At 46.7% G+C, this 15,418-nt stretch overlaps 1 protein-coding gene and 1 non-coding gene across 2 annotated transcripts; both read right to left on the bottom strand.

Moving 5' to 3' along the window:
* Nucleotides 1-6,549: 6,549 nt before the first annotated feature.
* On the bottom strand, nt 6,550-10,738 carry LOC139359836 (MAGE-like protein 2). Its single transcript, XM_071084149.1, has 2 exons — nt 9,229-10,738; nt 6,550-6,739 (listed from the first exon to the last, which is right to left on the bottom strand). Exon 1 carries the CDS (start codon nt 10,572-10,574, stop codon nt 9,276-9,278), a length of 1,299 nt encoding a protein of 432 aa, XP_070940250.1. The 5' UTR covers nt 10,575-10,738; the 3' UTR covers nt 6,550-6,739; nt 9,229-9,275.
* A 4,368-nt stretch (nt 10,739-15,106) lies between these two features.
* Nucleotides 15,107-15,209, bottom strand: LOC112424283 (U6 spliceosomal RNA). The gene has a single exon (XR_003015018.2). It is a non-coding gene; the product is annotated as a U6 spliceosomal RNA (small nuclear RNA).
* Nucleotides 15,210-15,418: the final 209 nt, after the last annotated feature.

Genomic DNA, 15,418 nt, shown 5'->3' with positions numbered 1-15,418 from the left:
ACCTTCTTCTCCACAGCAAAGAGTCACTGGAAGCTATTTGATGCGGTATGACCTCATCTCTCTAGGCAGTGTTGATTGGGTTACAGGAGGGCACCAAGAAGCTTTCCAAAGGCTGTGCCAATGTACACTTCCAGCAATATCTTCTTAAGCTTGGGTGCAGCTCCTTATTTTCCCAAAGCATAGCTAAGACTAAGGCTGCCAAGTTTTTTAAAAGATTTAAAGGAAACTCTGAGCATAATACAAGAAAAATACTGGCCGAGCCCGGTGGTTCATGCCTGTCATCCCTGCACTTTGGGAGGCTGAGGCGGGTGGATCACTTGAGATCAGGAGTTCAAGACCAGCCTGGCCAACATGGTGAAACTCCTTCTCTACTAAAAATACAAAAAATTAGCCAGGTGTGGTGGCAGGTGCCTGTAATCACAGCTACTTGGGAGGGTGAGGCTGGAGAATTGCTTGAACTCAGGAGGTGGAGGTTGCAGTGAGCCAAGATCGCGACACTGCACTCCAGCCTGGGCAACAGAGCGAGACTTGGTCTCAAAAAAACAAAACAAAAAAAAAAAAAAAAAAAGGAGAAAAAGAAAACCTTGAAACTAAATAAACTAAATAGCATAATTTCCTGTTGGAGTTCTTTGGTCATGTCCATTCTTTGTGGAGCCTCTATTCAGTCAAATTGTCCTGTGGGCAAACTCACCTTGCCAGGATAAAAGCCTCCTTTTCCAGTCTTGCCTTCCCCAGAGAAAATAAGGGGGGGTGGGGGGAGGGACAAAGAAAATTAAGACCCTCCCCCTCCAAAAACAGAAATGACAAAAAACAAGCAAGGATTAACATGCTATCTGCAAAGTCGCCACCCTGCCCAGTGTGGCCTTTCACTTCACTGAGTAATATATTGTTTGTAATATAACAACATAAAGAGCTTCTTCATTCCAGAACAAAATTTTGCTTTACTATCATCGTATACCCAGAAGACCCATTAAATTGTGTTTTCAAAGGAGCAGCATTTCCTTGGAGATAAATTTTACAACTACCCTAGAGTAGTTCTGTTGGCCAAAGCCTCTTAGCTTGCTAGTGAAAGAAACGAAGTCAAGCTAGCTTAAGCAGAAAAGGAGAATTTGTTCTAAGGATACAAAGATATAGTAAGATGCCAAAAAAAAAAATTTATCATTGGCCAATTTAGATAAGGTGCCCTCCTGTAATGTAATCAACACTGGTAGAGAGATGAGGTGACAGTATACCAAATGGCTTTTGAATTAAGAACCACTGGTATAAACAAATCAGCTGGGAGTCGTGGCACACGCCTGCAGTCCCAGCTATTTGGGAGGCTGAGGCAGGAGAATTGCTTGAGCCCAGGAGTTTGAGACCAGGCTAGCCAGAATCTCTGCCTAGCCTAGGCAGATCTCTACAGAAAAATACAAAAATTAGCCATGAGTGTTGGTGTGCACCTGTAGTCCCGGCTACTCAGGAGGCTGAGGCGTGAGGATCAATTGAGCCCAGGAGGTCCAGACTGCAGTGAGCTATGATCTCACCACTGCATCCTGCAACCAGGACCCTATCTCAAATAATTAATTAATTAATGGAAGAAAGAAAGAAATCCTAGCTTTGTCATTTACTCTATTGCTTTGGGCAATTGCCTTATGTTTCCAGAACTTCAATTTCCTGATCTACAAAATGGGAATAACATTTTGAGCTATTTTAGAGCTATTGTAAGGATCAGAGCACATAAGCACAAACCACAAAATATGTCACAGTGTACACGACAGAGCAGGTCCTCTGTAAATGACAATATTTGCCCATTTATTTTTCTGTAAATATGAGATATACTGGGATACTTGATGTGGTTACGATCAGGTGGAAACTGACCTATGAGGGAGATAGACAGATAGGTACAGACTTTATCTGTTCGTGCGGCTATAAGAAAGTACCAGAGACTGGGTTATTTATAAAAAACGGAAATTTTGGCCAGGCATGGTGGCTCACGCCTTTAATCCCAGCATGCTGGGAGGCCAGGGCAGGCGGATCATGTAAGCTCAGGAGTTCGAGAGCAGCCTGGGCAACATGGAGAAACCCTGTCTCTACAACTCTACAAACACACACACACACACACACACACACACACACCCAAAAAAAAAAAAAAAGCTGGGTGTAGTGGTGCATACCTGTAGTCCCAGTTACTCAGGAGGCTGAGGTGGGAGAGTCACTTGAACCCAGGAGGCGGATGTTGCAGTGAGCCGAGATCGTGCCACTACACTCCACCCTAGGTGACAGAGACTCTATCTCAAACAAACAAACAAATAAAAAAACAAAAAAACCCAGAAATTTCTTTCTCACAGTTCTGGAGGCTGGGAAGTCCAAGATTAAGTTGCCAGCAGGTTGGTATCTGGTGAGGGCATGGTGGCCATTTCCAGTAAGGTACCTCGCTACTATGTCCTCCCAGGGGGACCAGTGCTGGGTCCTCAAGTGACACAGGGATGTAAGGGCAATGAAAGGACCTAGCTCGTTCCTGCCAGCCTTTTTATGAGGTCACTAATCCCATGCCCTCATGACTTAATGACGTCCCACCTCTTAATACTACCAGACTGATGGTTAAGTTTTTACATATGAATCTTGGGGAACATATTCAGACCACAGCAGATATATTGCAGAAAAGAATAGTCCATAAATTGCCCAGCAGTAACACTTCGCATATTTTGCCTCTTATTACTTGAAGTATACTTTGTTTCATACGGCTTTTTAAACTTTCTAAAAACTGCAGCAAGTGCTTGATTATTTAGGGCTTGTTTATCTAGTGACAGACTATTTAGTCCATTAATTTTGTGCTGTATGACAGGAAAGAGAGAGAAAGAAAATGACTTCTGCAGAGACTGAATCATCTTTATGTCCTCTATAGTAGTTGGCACTTAGTGGCTATTAAATAAACAATAGGCTGGGCGAGATGGCTCATGCCTGTAATCCCAGTACTTTGAGAGGCTGAAGCAGGTGGATAGCTTGAGCTCAGGAGTTCAAGACCAGCCTGGGCAACACGGTAAAACCCCGTCTCTACAAAAACTATAAAAAGTAGCGGGGTGTGGTAGCATGTGCCTGTAGACCCAGCTACTTGGAAGGCTGAAGTGGGAGGATCGCTTGAGCCGGGGAGGTGGAAGTTGGACAGAGCCAAGATTCAGGTCCAGACTGGGCCACAGAGGGAGACCCTGTCTCAAAACAAAAAAATCTCTTTGACTCCCAAAACGGAAAGTTCTCCTATATATGTTAAGTGATTTAAAAAAAAAAAAAAAAAAAAAAAAGGTGCCAGCCAGGCATGGTGGTTCACGCCTGTAATCCCAGCACTTTGGGAGGCCAAGGCTGGTGGATTGCCTGAGGTCAGGAGTTCAAGACCAGCCTGGCCAACACGGTGAAACCCTATCTCTACGAAAAATACAAAAATTAGCCAGGTGTGGTGCTACATGCTTGTAATCCCAGCTACTCAGGAGGGTGAGGCAGGAGAATCGCTTGAAACTGGGAGGCAGAGGTTGCAGTGATCCCAGATCACGCCATTGCACTGCAGCCTGGTGGCAAGAGTGAGACTTTGTCTCAAAAAAGCAAAACAAAACCAAAACCAAAACATGTATTTTAAAACATGGAAAGAATAAGCCAGAAAATTATAGGTTTTTTTTTTTTTTTAATTTTGTTAATCAGGTAGCTTCCGGAGCCACAGCACGCTTAGAGAGACTCCCTACTGTTTTTAAAGTATATAAATAACTATATTAATTAAGAAAACTGGCTGGGCACAGTGGCTCATGCCTGGAATCCCAGCACTTTAGGAGACTGAGGTGAGTAGGTCTTTTGAGCCCAGTAGTTGCAGATCAGCCTGGGCAACATGGCAAAACTCCGCATCTACCAAAAAAAAAAAATCAGAAAATTATATCAGTTTGTATTTTTCTCTCAAGATAAGCATTTTCTGCTTCTAGGCATACCATAGGAAGCACCTGAAACTCACTAATCACAGTTCTTAAAAATGACCTCTATTCACCCAAGATAAGGTCCAGTCATACGGCCAAGCGTGGTGGTTCACGCCTGTAATCCCAGAACTTTGAGAGGCCGAGGCGGGCGGATCATGAGGTCAAGAGATGGAGACCATCCTGGCCAACATGGTAAAACCCTGTCTCTACTAAAAATACAAAAATCAGCTGGGCGTGGTGGTGTGCCTGTAGTCCCAGTTACTCGGGAGGCTGAGGCAGCAGAATCATTTGAACCCAGGAGGCAGAGCCTGCAGTGAGCCAAGACCATGCCACTGCACCACTCCAGCCTAGCGACAGAGTAAGACTCTGTCTCAAAAAAAAAAAAATTCCAGTCATACTAGTATTGATGAGCCATTGTACAAGAAAAGGCTTTTCTGTAGGCTGCGTCTGCAAATACAAACACACTATCCTCTACGATGTCTTTGTTCTGCTGTGCATTAAAGTTGATTTTTCTCTAAGTTCATAACTGTAGTTCTAGAGTTATTAAAATAGCTGTGCTCACCTGGTACACTTTGAATGTACTCAACTGTTGCATGGAATTATTACTTAGAAAGAAATTTGTAAGACTGGGCAGGTGGTTCATGCCTGTAATCCCAGTACTTTGGGAGGTCAAGGTGGGTGAATGGCTTGAGGTCAGGAGATCGAGACCAGCCTGACTACCATGGTGAAATCCTGTCCCACCTAAAATACAAAAATTAGCCAGGCGTGGTGGTGGGTGCCTGTAATCCCAGCTACTCAGGAGGCTGAAGCAGGAGAATCGCTTGAACCTGGGAGGTAGAGTTTGCAGTGAGCCACGATCAAGCCACTGCACTCCAGCCTGGGTGACAGAGCGAGAATCCATCTCAAAACAAACGAACAAACAAACAAAAACAGAAAGAAACGTATAAATGTTACATGGCTTATAAATTGCCAGTTTAACCCAATTTTTTTTTGTAGTGAGATACAAATAACATAATATATACTTAACCATTTGTTTTGTTTTGAGACAGAGTCTTGCTTTGTCACCCAGGCTGTATTTTCAATGGAAGCAGGGTTTCACCATGTTGGTCAGGCTAGTCTTGAACTCCTGACCTCAAGTGATCCGCCCACCTCGGTTTCCCAAAGTGCTGCCATTACAGATGTGAGCCACCATTCCCAGCCCTCTTCTTAACCATTTATAAGTGTACAGTTCAGTGGTGTTAAGTAAATTCACACTGTTGTGCCATCATCACCACCATCTACCTCTGGAACTTTCTTATCTTGTGAAACTGAAACGTACAGGCACTAAACAATGCCCCATTTCCCCCTCCCTGCAGCCCCTGGCAACCCCCATCCTACTTTTTCCCTCTGAATTTGATTATTCTAGGTACCTCACACAAGTGGACTCGTCCTGCATGTGTCTTTTTGTGACTGGCTTATTTCTCCTAGGATGTCTTTCCAGTTGTTTATTCCAAGCATCTGCAATGCATAAATTCTTCCAGTGTGAGTTATTAAAATTATAAATATAGAAATACTGAAACAAAGGACAGCGAAAGGGGAAGAAATATTAAAAAAACTAAAAATTTTGGAAGTTCCCACTCGAAGTATTATACCATTTAAAAACCCACTTTTGCCTATAATCGGACATTTCAAAAGGAAACTAAAACTATTTTAAAGTAATTTTTTTAAATTAATTTATTTATTTATTTTTGAGACATGGTCTCGTTCTGTCCTCAGGCTAGAGTGCAGTGGTGCAATCACAGTTCACTGCAGCTTCGAACTCCAGGTTCAAGTGATCTTCTCACCTCAGCCTTCCAAGTAGCTGGGACTACAGGTGCACACCACCACTTCCAGCTACTTTTTTAGAGCAATCTTACACAAACAATCCACATATAAAAAGAAAGATCATAAGTGAAGGGTAGTCCCAATTATGAAAATATGCAACCAAATCAGATTTTAAATCTTTGGGAAAATGGAAAACTCAGAAGTTGTGAGCATATACATATAAACTGTAGCATATTAGAATGCATTCATTGCGTTAACTGTCTCTGATAGCTATTTCATAATGAGTTCAGAAAATATCCTTAAGGCTGGGCGTGGTGGCTCATGCCTGTAATCCCAGCACTTTGGGAGGCCGAGGAGGGCAGATCACGAGGTCAGGAATTCAAGATCAGTCTGGCCAACATAAATAAACCCCGTCTCTACTAAAAATACAAAAAATTAACTGTGTGGTGGTGTGTCCCTGTAATCCCAGCTACTCGGGAGGCTGAGGCAGGACGAGGCAGGACAATCGCATGAACCCAGGAGGCGGAGGTTGCAGGGAGCTGAGATTGCGCCATTGTACTCCAGCCAGGGCAGCAGTGCAAGACTCCATCTCAAAAAAAAAAAAAAAGAAAGAAAGAAAGAAAGAAAATATCCTTAATTACTAGGAGCTGCATTTTTCAGTCGTCCATTTTTATGGGAATATTACTTATGTACATCCCACCCAGAGTATGTGAGACATTATTTTCCATTGGAATGCTAGAATGTGTTCACAAAAGAACTCTATTTTAAAAACTGACTTATTTTAAAACAAGGTTCATTTGGAATAGCACAGTTTATTACAGCTTAAAATTCTGGCAGTGAATAACTTTATCATTTGAAACTGGAAAACTGTCCCAACACTGAAACAGATACACTTGGCAGAAGCAGTCTAGTAAGTCCACTGGTCTGTGAGAGGTCAGGACTCCACATGGAGGTTCCCAAAACAAGATGAAGGATTTGAGCTTTTATGAAGCTGGCAGTTAAATCTGTAGAAACAAATATTGGTGAGTTCTGGGGAGGGGGAGAAAGGCAACTTCTGAGATGTTAAACATGATAATCTAGAGCAAAACAAGAAAATGGAAGAATTGCTGATTCTCATTTTCTTTCTGCCAGTAAGGCTTTAGAGAAGTTACCTAAAGATTGATCTGGCATATTACAGCTCAAGGTACAATCAACAGGATTAAGAAAAAGACTCATTAACAACTTTAATTTAGAAGGAAAGCTTAAAACATATACCTTATAACATATTTTTTTTTGAGACGGAGTCTCGCTCCATCACCAGGCTGGAGTGCAGTGGCGCGATCTCAGCTCACAGCAACCTCCGCTTCCCAGGTTCAAGCAATTCTCCTGCCTCAGCCTCCCGAGTAGCTGGGATTACAGGCATGTGCCACCACGCCCAGCTAATTTTTTTTTTTTTTTTTTTTTTTTTTTTTTTTTTTTGGAGATGGAGTCTCGCTCTGTCGCCCAGGTTGGAGAGCAGTAGCCGGATCTCAGCTCATTGCAAGCTCCGCCTCCCGGGTTTACGCCATTCTCCTGCCTCAGCCTCCTGAGTAGCTGGGATTACAGGCACCTGCCACCATGCCCGTCTAGTTTTTTGTGTTTTTTTTAGTAGAGACGGGGTTTCACCGTGTTAGCCAGGATGCTCTCGATCTCCTGACCTCGTGATCCGCCCGCCCCGGCCTCCCAAAGTGCTGGGATTACAGGTTTGAGCCACCGCGCCCGGCCTAATTTTTGTGTTTTTAGTAGAAACGAGGTTTTACCATGTTGGTCAGGATGGTCTCTATCTCATGACCTTGTGATCCGCCCGCCTAGGCCTCCCAAAGTGCTGGAATTACAGGCGTAAGCCACCGCGCCCGGCCCTTATAACATACTATACTTCAACTATACATCTATTCCAGCTCCTCCATTTGTCTGACCTTGGAAAAATTACCTCTCAGTATCAAATCTACTATCCTTGAAGTGGAGATAATAATGGTGCCCGACTTTGATTGCTGGCACAAATGCCTGAAAATAACTTAGTACCATGTGTAGGGTATTATAAACATTCAACAATTGTTAGCTATTATTATTAATAAATGCCCCATATGTGTGTGTTAACTCAGAGATGATACAAACTGGGGATACAAAGATGAATAAAGCAAAGATGAGTAAGATTCTTGTGGTCTAGTGGCGATATAATTACTATCTAAGAGGGAATGAGTCACCTGAAGGTCAAAATAAGATTTGCTAAAGTATCTCACTACAGAGCAGTTTTTAATTATTATAGATCAAGTTTCTCTATTTTCTTTTGGAAATGTCTCTGAGTCATATAGATCAGGGTTTCTCAACCTTACACTATTGACATTTGGGGGGCCAGATAATTCTGTGTTGTGGGGAGCTGTCCTGTGCATTGTAGGAGGTTCAGTAATATCTCTGGCCTCTGCCCACTAGATGCCAGGAGCACCTCACGACCCTGCATTTTTGTACTGCTGTGGGCTACCAATGCGAGCCTCAAAGACCAAGCTGGGGCATGAGTTTCCACCCCTGATCCCTCCAAACCCTCCCAGCGCCTGCCTCTTCTCTTGCCAGCAGTCTGCCCAGGACGTGGCCATCAGCACACTGGGGAACTCCACAGCTGGCAAATGCCAGGCACCAAAAAGGTAGAATCTCAGTTTGGGAGTTGGAAACTTAGAAAAACAAATTGCAAAGGTTGAGTATTCTTTTTTTTTTTTTTTTTTTTTTTTTTTTGAGATGGAGTTTCACTCTTGTTGCCCAGGCTGGAGTGCAATGGCGTGATCTCAGCTCACTGCAACCTCCGCCTCCTGGGTTCAAGCAATTCCCCTGCCTCGGCCTTCCGAGTCGCTGGGATTACAGTTGCCCGCCACCATGCTCAGCTAATTTTTGTTTTTCTTAATAAAGACGGGGTTTCGACATGTTGGCCAGGCTGGTCTCGAACTCCTGATGTCAGGTGATCGATCTGACCACCTCGACCTCCCAAAGTGCTGGGATTACAGGCGTGAGCCACTGTGCCCAATCAAGACATTCTTCCTAAGATAAAAAGTACTAAAAAAAAAAAGACTTGAAAAGGCAGTAACTTTCCCACCCTAGGACTCAATGTCGTTTAATGTTTGGTCCCTGTACCACCTGAAATCATCGTTTCAGAAACCCTACAGACCCCAAACCCCCGACCCACTCCCAGATCTTATATTAATAGCTCCTAAAAGAATATAATCACCACTCTCTCTCAAGCCTAAATAAAAAAGAACAGATATCATTATCTGGCAGAGTAGGCAAAACCTTTATAGCATTCATCTACTCAGAGTACTAGGTTTTAAAAACCTACCAATGTCCAAACGGCTAATCCCTAAAGGACAGGGTCATTTTGCTTCCATTAACTTTATTTTTTTGGACAAGAGGGGTTGAAGAAGCCACCAGAACACAAATGGAGAAATCATTAAGGATGAATGTAGGTAACTCTTCCTCCAAAGGCACTTACTTGGCAGAGGCTTGAGCAGCCACGCCAATGGCTGGGATTTGGTCCTACTAGAGAGGGTGACTTTTCTTCGCTACCACGGAGGCTGCAGCATTGTCAGTGGGGACAGACTGCTGGGTCTCAGTGGCTGAAGCTGAGCCATCAGGGGCAGATGATGCGGTGGCCAGGGTAGATGGTTTCTCACATGGTTTCTGGCTGGGTTGTGGCGGAGCCTCCAAAACCTGAGCAACCGACATCTCAGGAACCTTCAGGACACTTGAATACTGGCTCAGGGAACTCTCCTGCACTACAGAGGTGCTGGGGATGGCCTGTTGCATTTGAAGTAGGGCCTCCAAGTCCTCGATAGCCTGAGAGGCCTGTGGGTCCACAATAGTAAAGGACTGGGCAGATACAGGCTGCCCCATATGGACCTGGGTGGCCAGTGACTGGGTTCCAGAAACCAAACCAGGTGGTGGAGACTGAGTTTGAGAGGCCCGAGGAAGATTCTGGGGCTGGCCATGCGAGGCCACAGGAATCAGGGGCTGGCTCAGAGAGACAGCAGGGACCTGGAGGTGGTTCTCAGAGGCCATGGGGTCAGCAACTTGGCTCTTAAAAGCCAAAGAAACTACAGGCTGGCTCTTAGAAGCAAAAATGGCTACAGGGTGTCTAGCAGAGATGGAGGGGGCTACAATCAGGCTCTTAGTGGCGTGGAGAGCGGAAGGCACAGGCTGGTGCAGAGGGAACACAGGATGCACTGGATGGGTGGCAGGCGGCTGATCAATCGACGGCGGCTGGGCATCCCGGTCTGGGGAGCCAACGGTCTCCGAATTTTTGTCATCTTCAGGCTCGGGACCCAGATCCTCTTTGCCAAAGTCTTGAGAGGCGTTGCTCTCCTTGACCCCTTCCTCTCCATCTTTGTCCTTGCTTTTCCTTCCCAGCCGTTCTTCTATGTGGACCGAGACAGGCACGGTCAGGAAAGCTTCTCTTTGAAGGGTCCTCCTGCGACGCCGCCGCTGCATCAGCAAGTTGTCGGGGACGGTCTGGATGTTCACAGAGAGGGAGTGGCTGGCGCTGTGGCGCAGGGCCTCCACCAAGGAGGTAGAGGGCAAGGAGGAGACTTTCAGGGTCTCTTCGGGGAGCAGCTCGATGTTGCCGGTGTACCAGGAGGCCCACCAGAGGAGGCTAAGGAAGATGATGGCGGAGCCCAGGTAGACCAGCATGTCGTAGAAGTCCAGGTCCACAAAGACGCCAGTGAACAGCACCGCCACGCCCACCATGTCGAAGACGACGCCCAGCCAGAAGAAATGCCGGCAGCGGCCGAGGCTCCACCGCTTCTCGGTCGTATTGACCGTCCTTACTGAAGGGTCCATGATGCTCCCACTGTCGCCGCCGCAAGGTCCAAAGAGCCACGAGGCAGGCGGCGCTGCCACAGGCTGGCTGCAGCCTCTGGGTCCCCATGGCAACGCCGTTGGGGTGCGTACCTCAGTGAGGGGCGGGACCAGAGGGCGGGAAAATTGGGCCGCCTCTCACGCTCCCGGCAGGCGCTCATGCGCAATACGCCCCGTCGCCCGCGCGGCCGCTTTCTGCGCCTGCGCAATGATCACTGTGGTGCGTCCCTGCAGTGTCCGCCCCCTTGTGGGTAGCTTGGGACGCTCAGGCTCTGGGTGGGAGAAGACGGATTCTCGGGAGTGTATCCACGTTCCTCTCCCCACACCCCGGCTGCCTGAGCGAGGGCGAGATTCTGGACCCTTCTTTAGTAACGTCCTTCTCACAAGTAGGCGTGTAGCTTGGCCCCAGGTGCAGGCACTTACTGAAGAGTTGATAGTTTTCCTTTGTTTTGGTGGAGAAATGGCGAAATTCGATTCTGATGTCAGATCTTGATTCTGGTCATGTTTGCCCTCCTGAAGATTATTAACATACTTCTGCTAGTTAATAGTTGATTTAGAGGGGAATATCTTCAGCTCCTTCCCTTTTGTTGTTTCACTTTTTTTTTTTTTTTTTTGACCTGTTTGTCCAGAATCTTACCACTTAACACTAAAAAGCGGGGCTGCTTTTCCCACTACTCGGAACTGTGAAAGATAGGAAAACTGTGTCAAAAACAGAAAAACTGGCCGGGCGCGGTGGCTCACGCCTGTAATCCCAGCACTTTGGGAGGCCGAGGCGGGTGGATCACGAGGTCAGGAGATCGAGACCACGGTGAAACCCCGTCTCTACTAAAAATACAAAAAATTAGCCGGGCGTGGTTGTGGGCGCCTGTAGTCCCAGCTACTCGGGAGGCTGAGGCAGGAGAATGGCGTGAACCCGGGAGGCGGAGCTTGCAGTGAGCCGAGATCGCGCCACTGCACTCCAGCCTGGGCGACACAGCGAGACTCCGTCTCAAAAAAAAAAAAAAGACTTTTGAAAAGGCAATATTATTGGGTATAAGTATCCTTCCAGAATTTTTTTTTTTTTTTTTTTTTTTGGAGATGGAGTCTCACTCAGCCACCCAGGCTGGAGTGCAGTGGCATGATCTTGGCTCACTGCAACCACCGTCTCCCGGGTTCAGGCGATTCTCCCGTCTCAGCCTCCCGAATAGCTGGGATTACAGGCACCTGCAATCATGCCTGGCTAATTTTTGTATTTTTGTAGAGACAGGGTTCACCATGTTGGCCAGGCTGGTCTTGAACTCCTGACCTCAGGTGATCCACCCGCCTTGGCCTCCCAAAGTGCTAGGATCACAGGCGTAAGCTACTGGGCCTGGCCCAGAATTTTTAAATTGCATATATAGACATTTATAACAAAAAATAAATAGGATCTTTACTTGCTATGGCAAAATCCCTTTTTAAAAATTTTTTATTAGGCTGGGCACGGTGGCTCACACCTGAAATTCCAGCACTTTGGGAGGCCAAGGCGGGCGGATCACCTGAGATGAGGAGTTCGAGATCAACCTGACCAAACATGGAGAAACCCCGTCTCTACTAAAAATACAACATTAGCCGGGCATGGTGGTGAATGCCTGTAATGCCAGCTACTCGGGAGGCTGAGGCAGGAGAATCTCTTGAACCTGGGAGGCGGAGGTTGTGGTGAGCCAAGATTGCACCATTGCACTCCAGACTGGGCAATAAGAATGAAACTCCATCTCAAAAAAAAAAAAAAAATCTTGTATTAATAGAATTGGAAGTTGGTTGGTTAATTCAAATGGCTTCCCACTAGTAACCTACTAGACATAGTAGTCAGTGGACTGTTAGCATCACTCATATGTTTTACAGGGAAATGGAAGGTAAATAAGTGTTGCTTACATCAGGCTCAGTTAAGAGAATTGCTCCTGCACTTGGACTTTTCTTTTTTTTTTTTTTTTTTTTTTTTGAGACGGAGTCTCGCTGTGTCGCCCAGGCTGGAGTGCAGTGGCCGGATCTCAGCTCACTGCAAGCTCTGCCTCCCGGGTTTTTACACCATTCTCCTGCCTCAGCCTCCCGAGTAGCCAGGACTACAGGCGCCCGCCACCTCGCCCGGCTAGTTTTTTGTATTTTTTAGTAGAGACGGGGTTTCACCGTGTTAGCCAGGATGGTCTCGAACTCCTGACCTCGTGATCTGCCCGTCTCGGCCTCCCAAAGTGCTGGGATTACAGGCGTGAGCCACCATGCCTGGCCTGGTAGAACCTATTCTTAAGCATGGTGCACTATGGCCTTTTTATCACTTTAAATTGCTTTATAGGATGTGATTATAGAAACGTGCCAAGTCATAGTTTATTTTTTTGTATTGTTTTATTATCGATTTATTTAGAGACAGAGTCTTGCTCTGTCACCCAGGCTTGAGTGCAGTGGCATGATCTCAGCTCACTACAACCTCTACCTCCTGGGTTCAAGTGATTCTCATACCTCAGCCTCCCAAGTAACTGGGACTACAGGTGTGCACCACCATGCCTGGATGATTTTTCTATTTTAAGTAGCGTTGCGGTTTCACCATGTTGGCCAAGCTGGTCTTCTCTGCTCAAGTGATCCACCTGCCTTGGTCTCCCAAAGTGCTGGGATTACAGGCATGAGACACTGCAGCCAGCCTCATGTCATAGTCTATTAATCACTTATTCTAAGAAAAAAATTCGCCAGGCACAGTGACTCACTCCTGTAATCCCAGCCCTTCGGGAGGCCAAGGTGGCCGGATTACCTGAGGTCTGGAGTTTGAAACCAGCCTGGCCAACATGGCAAAACCCCGTCTCTACTAAAAATATAAAAACATTAACTGGGTGTGGTGGCACATGCCTGTAATCTCAGCTACTTGGCAGGCTGAGGCAAGAGCATCGCTTGAACCCGGGAGATGGAGGTTGCAGTGAGTGGAGATTGCACCACTGCATGCCAGCCTGGGCGACAGAGTGAGACTCTGTCTCAAAAAAAAAAAAAAAAAAAAAATTTCCTTAAACTTTCTCAATTATAAATATTCCCTTTGTATAGAAATCTCTCTATAGGTAATGGTACATGCCTGTAATCCCAGCACTTTGAAAGGCCAACGCAGAAGCATTGCGGGAGGCCACGAATTTCAAGACTAGCCTGGGCAACAAAGCGAGAACCCGTCTCTAGGAAAAATAAAATAAAAAATTAGTCGGGCATGGTGGTGGCCACCTATAGTACAAGCTACTCAGGAGGCTGAGATCAGAGGATCACTTGAGCCCAGCAGTTCAAGGCTGAGTGAGCTATGATTGAGCCACTGCCCTCCAGCTTGGGTGACAGGGTGAAAAAAATTTTTTTTCAAGGTCTGGGTGAGAATGGAAACACCACCCATATACCTCCCCCACCTCAACACACACACACACACACACACACACACAAACACATACACAAGCACGCGCGCTAAATGTCGTCCTTTCTTCCTGCCTATGGATTTGACGCCTTCTATGGGGAGAGGTGCTCTCAGCAGGACGTCTCTGCAGGTTCCGTGGGGCTCATCCTAAGGCACGTGCTGGAAGGCAGAATGCCAATGTGCTTGCACACAGACCCACACGGGCAGGTGAGGAAGCCAGAGACGGATCAACTATGCGTCAGAAAGGGCTGGGGAAATGAGAGGAAAACCTCACAGCTTTTTCCCTCCCTTCCCAGGGAAGACACACACAATGCCAGGAGCCCAGAGCAACCTGGGGTGACTCCCAGGCTCTCCTGAACCTCCTACAGCTCACAAGGGAGGAGGGCACTCAGGGCAGGCCTTGGGCCCTCCCTGTCACTATGTCCTACTTAGATCTCCACCAGGAAAGGATGAGGCCTTGAGCTGTTTGGAAGAGGAGCAACAAAGGTTCAAAGTAAGACCTGGTTCTAGAACAGAGCTCTCCTCTGGCAGGAAGGAGGTAAGGGGAGACCTGGAAAGACAGAGGCTGGGGTGGCCAATGGTACAACTCTGAGAACAGAGCAGAGAAAGGAAACCGATCCCCAGAAAGCAAGCAGCCTCTGTATGGAAAACTGCCCTTCCCCCTCACTGCTTACACAGGGTCCGACCTCCTGGACCCTGCATAGGGGCCTGGTGATCCCAGAAGACTGTTGGGAAAGCACCCTGATTCCTGGTCTTGTGCAGAAGGCTATCACTAGCTTTGCTGATTTTACATGAGGACGACGATGATGATTTTTTTTTTTTTTTTTTTTTTTTTCTGAGACAAAAGTCTCTCTCTCTCCCAGGCTGGAGTGCAGTGGCAGCAATCTCTGCTCATTGCAACCTCCACCTCCCGGGTTCAAGTGATCCTCCTGCCCCAGCCTCCCGAGTAGCTAGGATTATAGGCACCCGCCACTACGGCTGGCTAATTTTGTATTTTTAGTAGAGACAGGGTTTTGCCATGTTGCCCAGGCTGGCCTCAAACTCCTGATCTCAAATGATCCGCCCACCTTGGTTGCCCAAAGTACTGGGATTACAGGTGTGAGCCACCGCGCACCCGGCCTATTATTATTTTTATATGGAACATTTCACAAATTGGCGTGCCATCCTTGCACAGAGGCCTGCTAATCTCTGTATCGTTTGAGTTTTAGTGTATGCGCTGCGCAAGCGAGCACAACTAGATTTGCTGATTTTGAGCAGCCCTTCCTGTTGGCCACTGGAAATTGGACTGGAGGAGGCACCCGGCTCAACCAGCGCTCCTCCCGCAGTCCTGCTGTGCTCAAGGTCAAGGTGAGGCCATTGACAGGGTTGAGGACCTGGGAAAGCCCTGGAGTCTGAGCCAAGCACGAGACCTTTGCTCTTAATTCCAGGTGGACCAGCAGGA

The sequence above is a fragment of the Macaca nemestrina genome, chromosome 18, assembly GCF_043159975.1.
Source record: "Macaca nemestrina isolate mMacNem1 chromosome 18, mMacNem.hap1, whole genome shotgun sequence".
NCBI lineage: Eukaryota > Metazoa > Chordata > Mammalia > Primates > Cercopithecidae > Macaca > Macaca nemestrina.
This window is presented reverse-complemented; position numbering and strand designations above follow the sequence as displayed.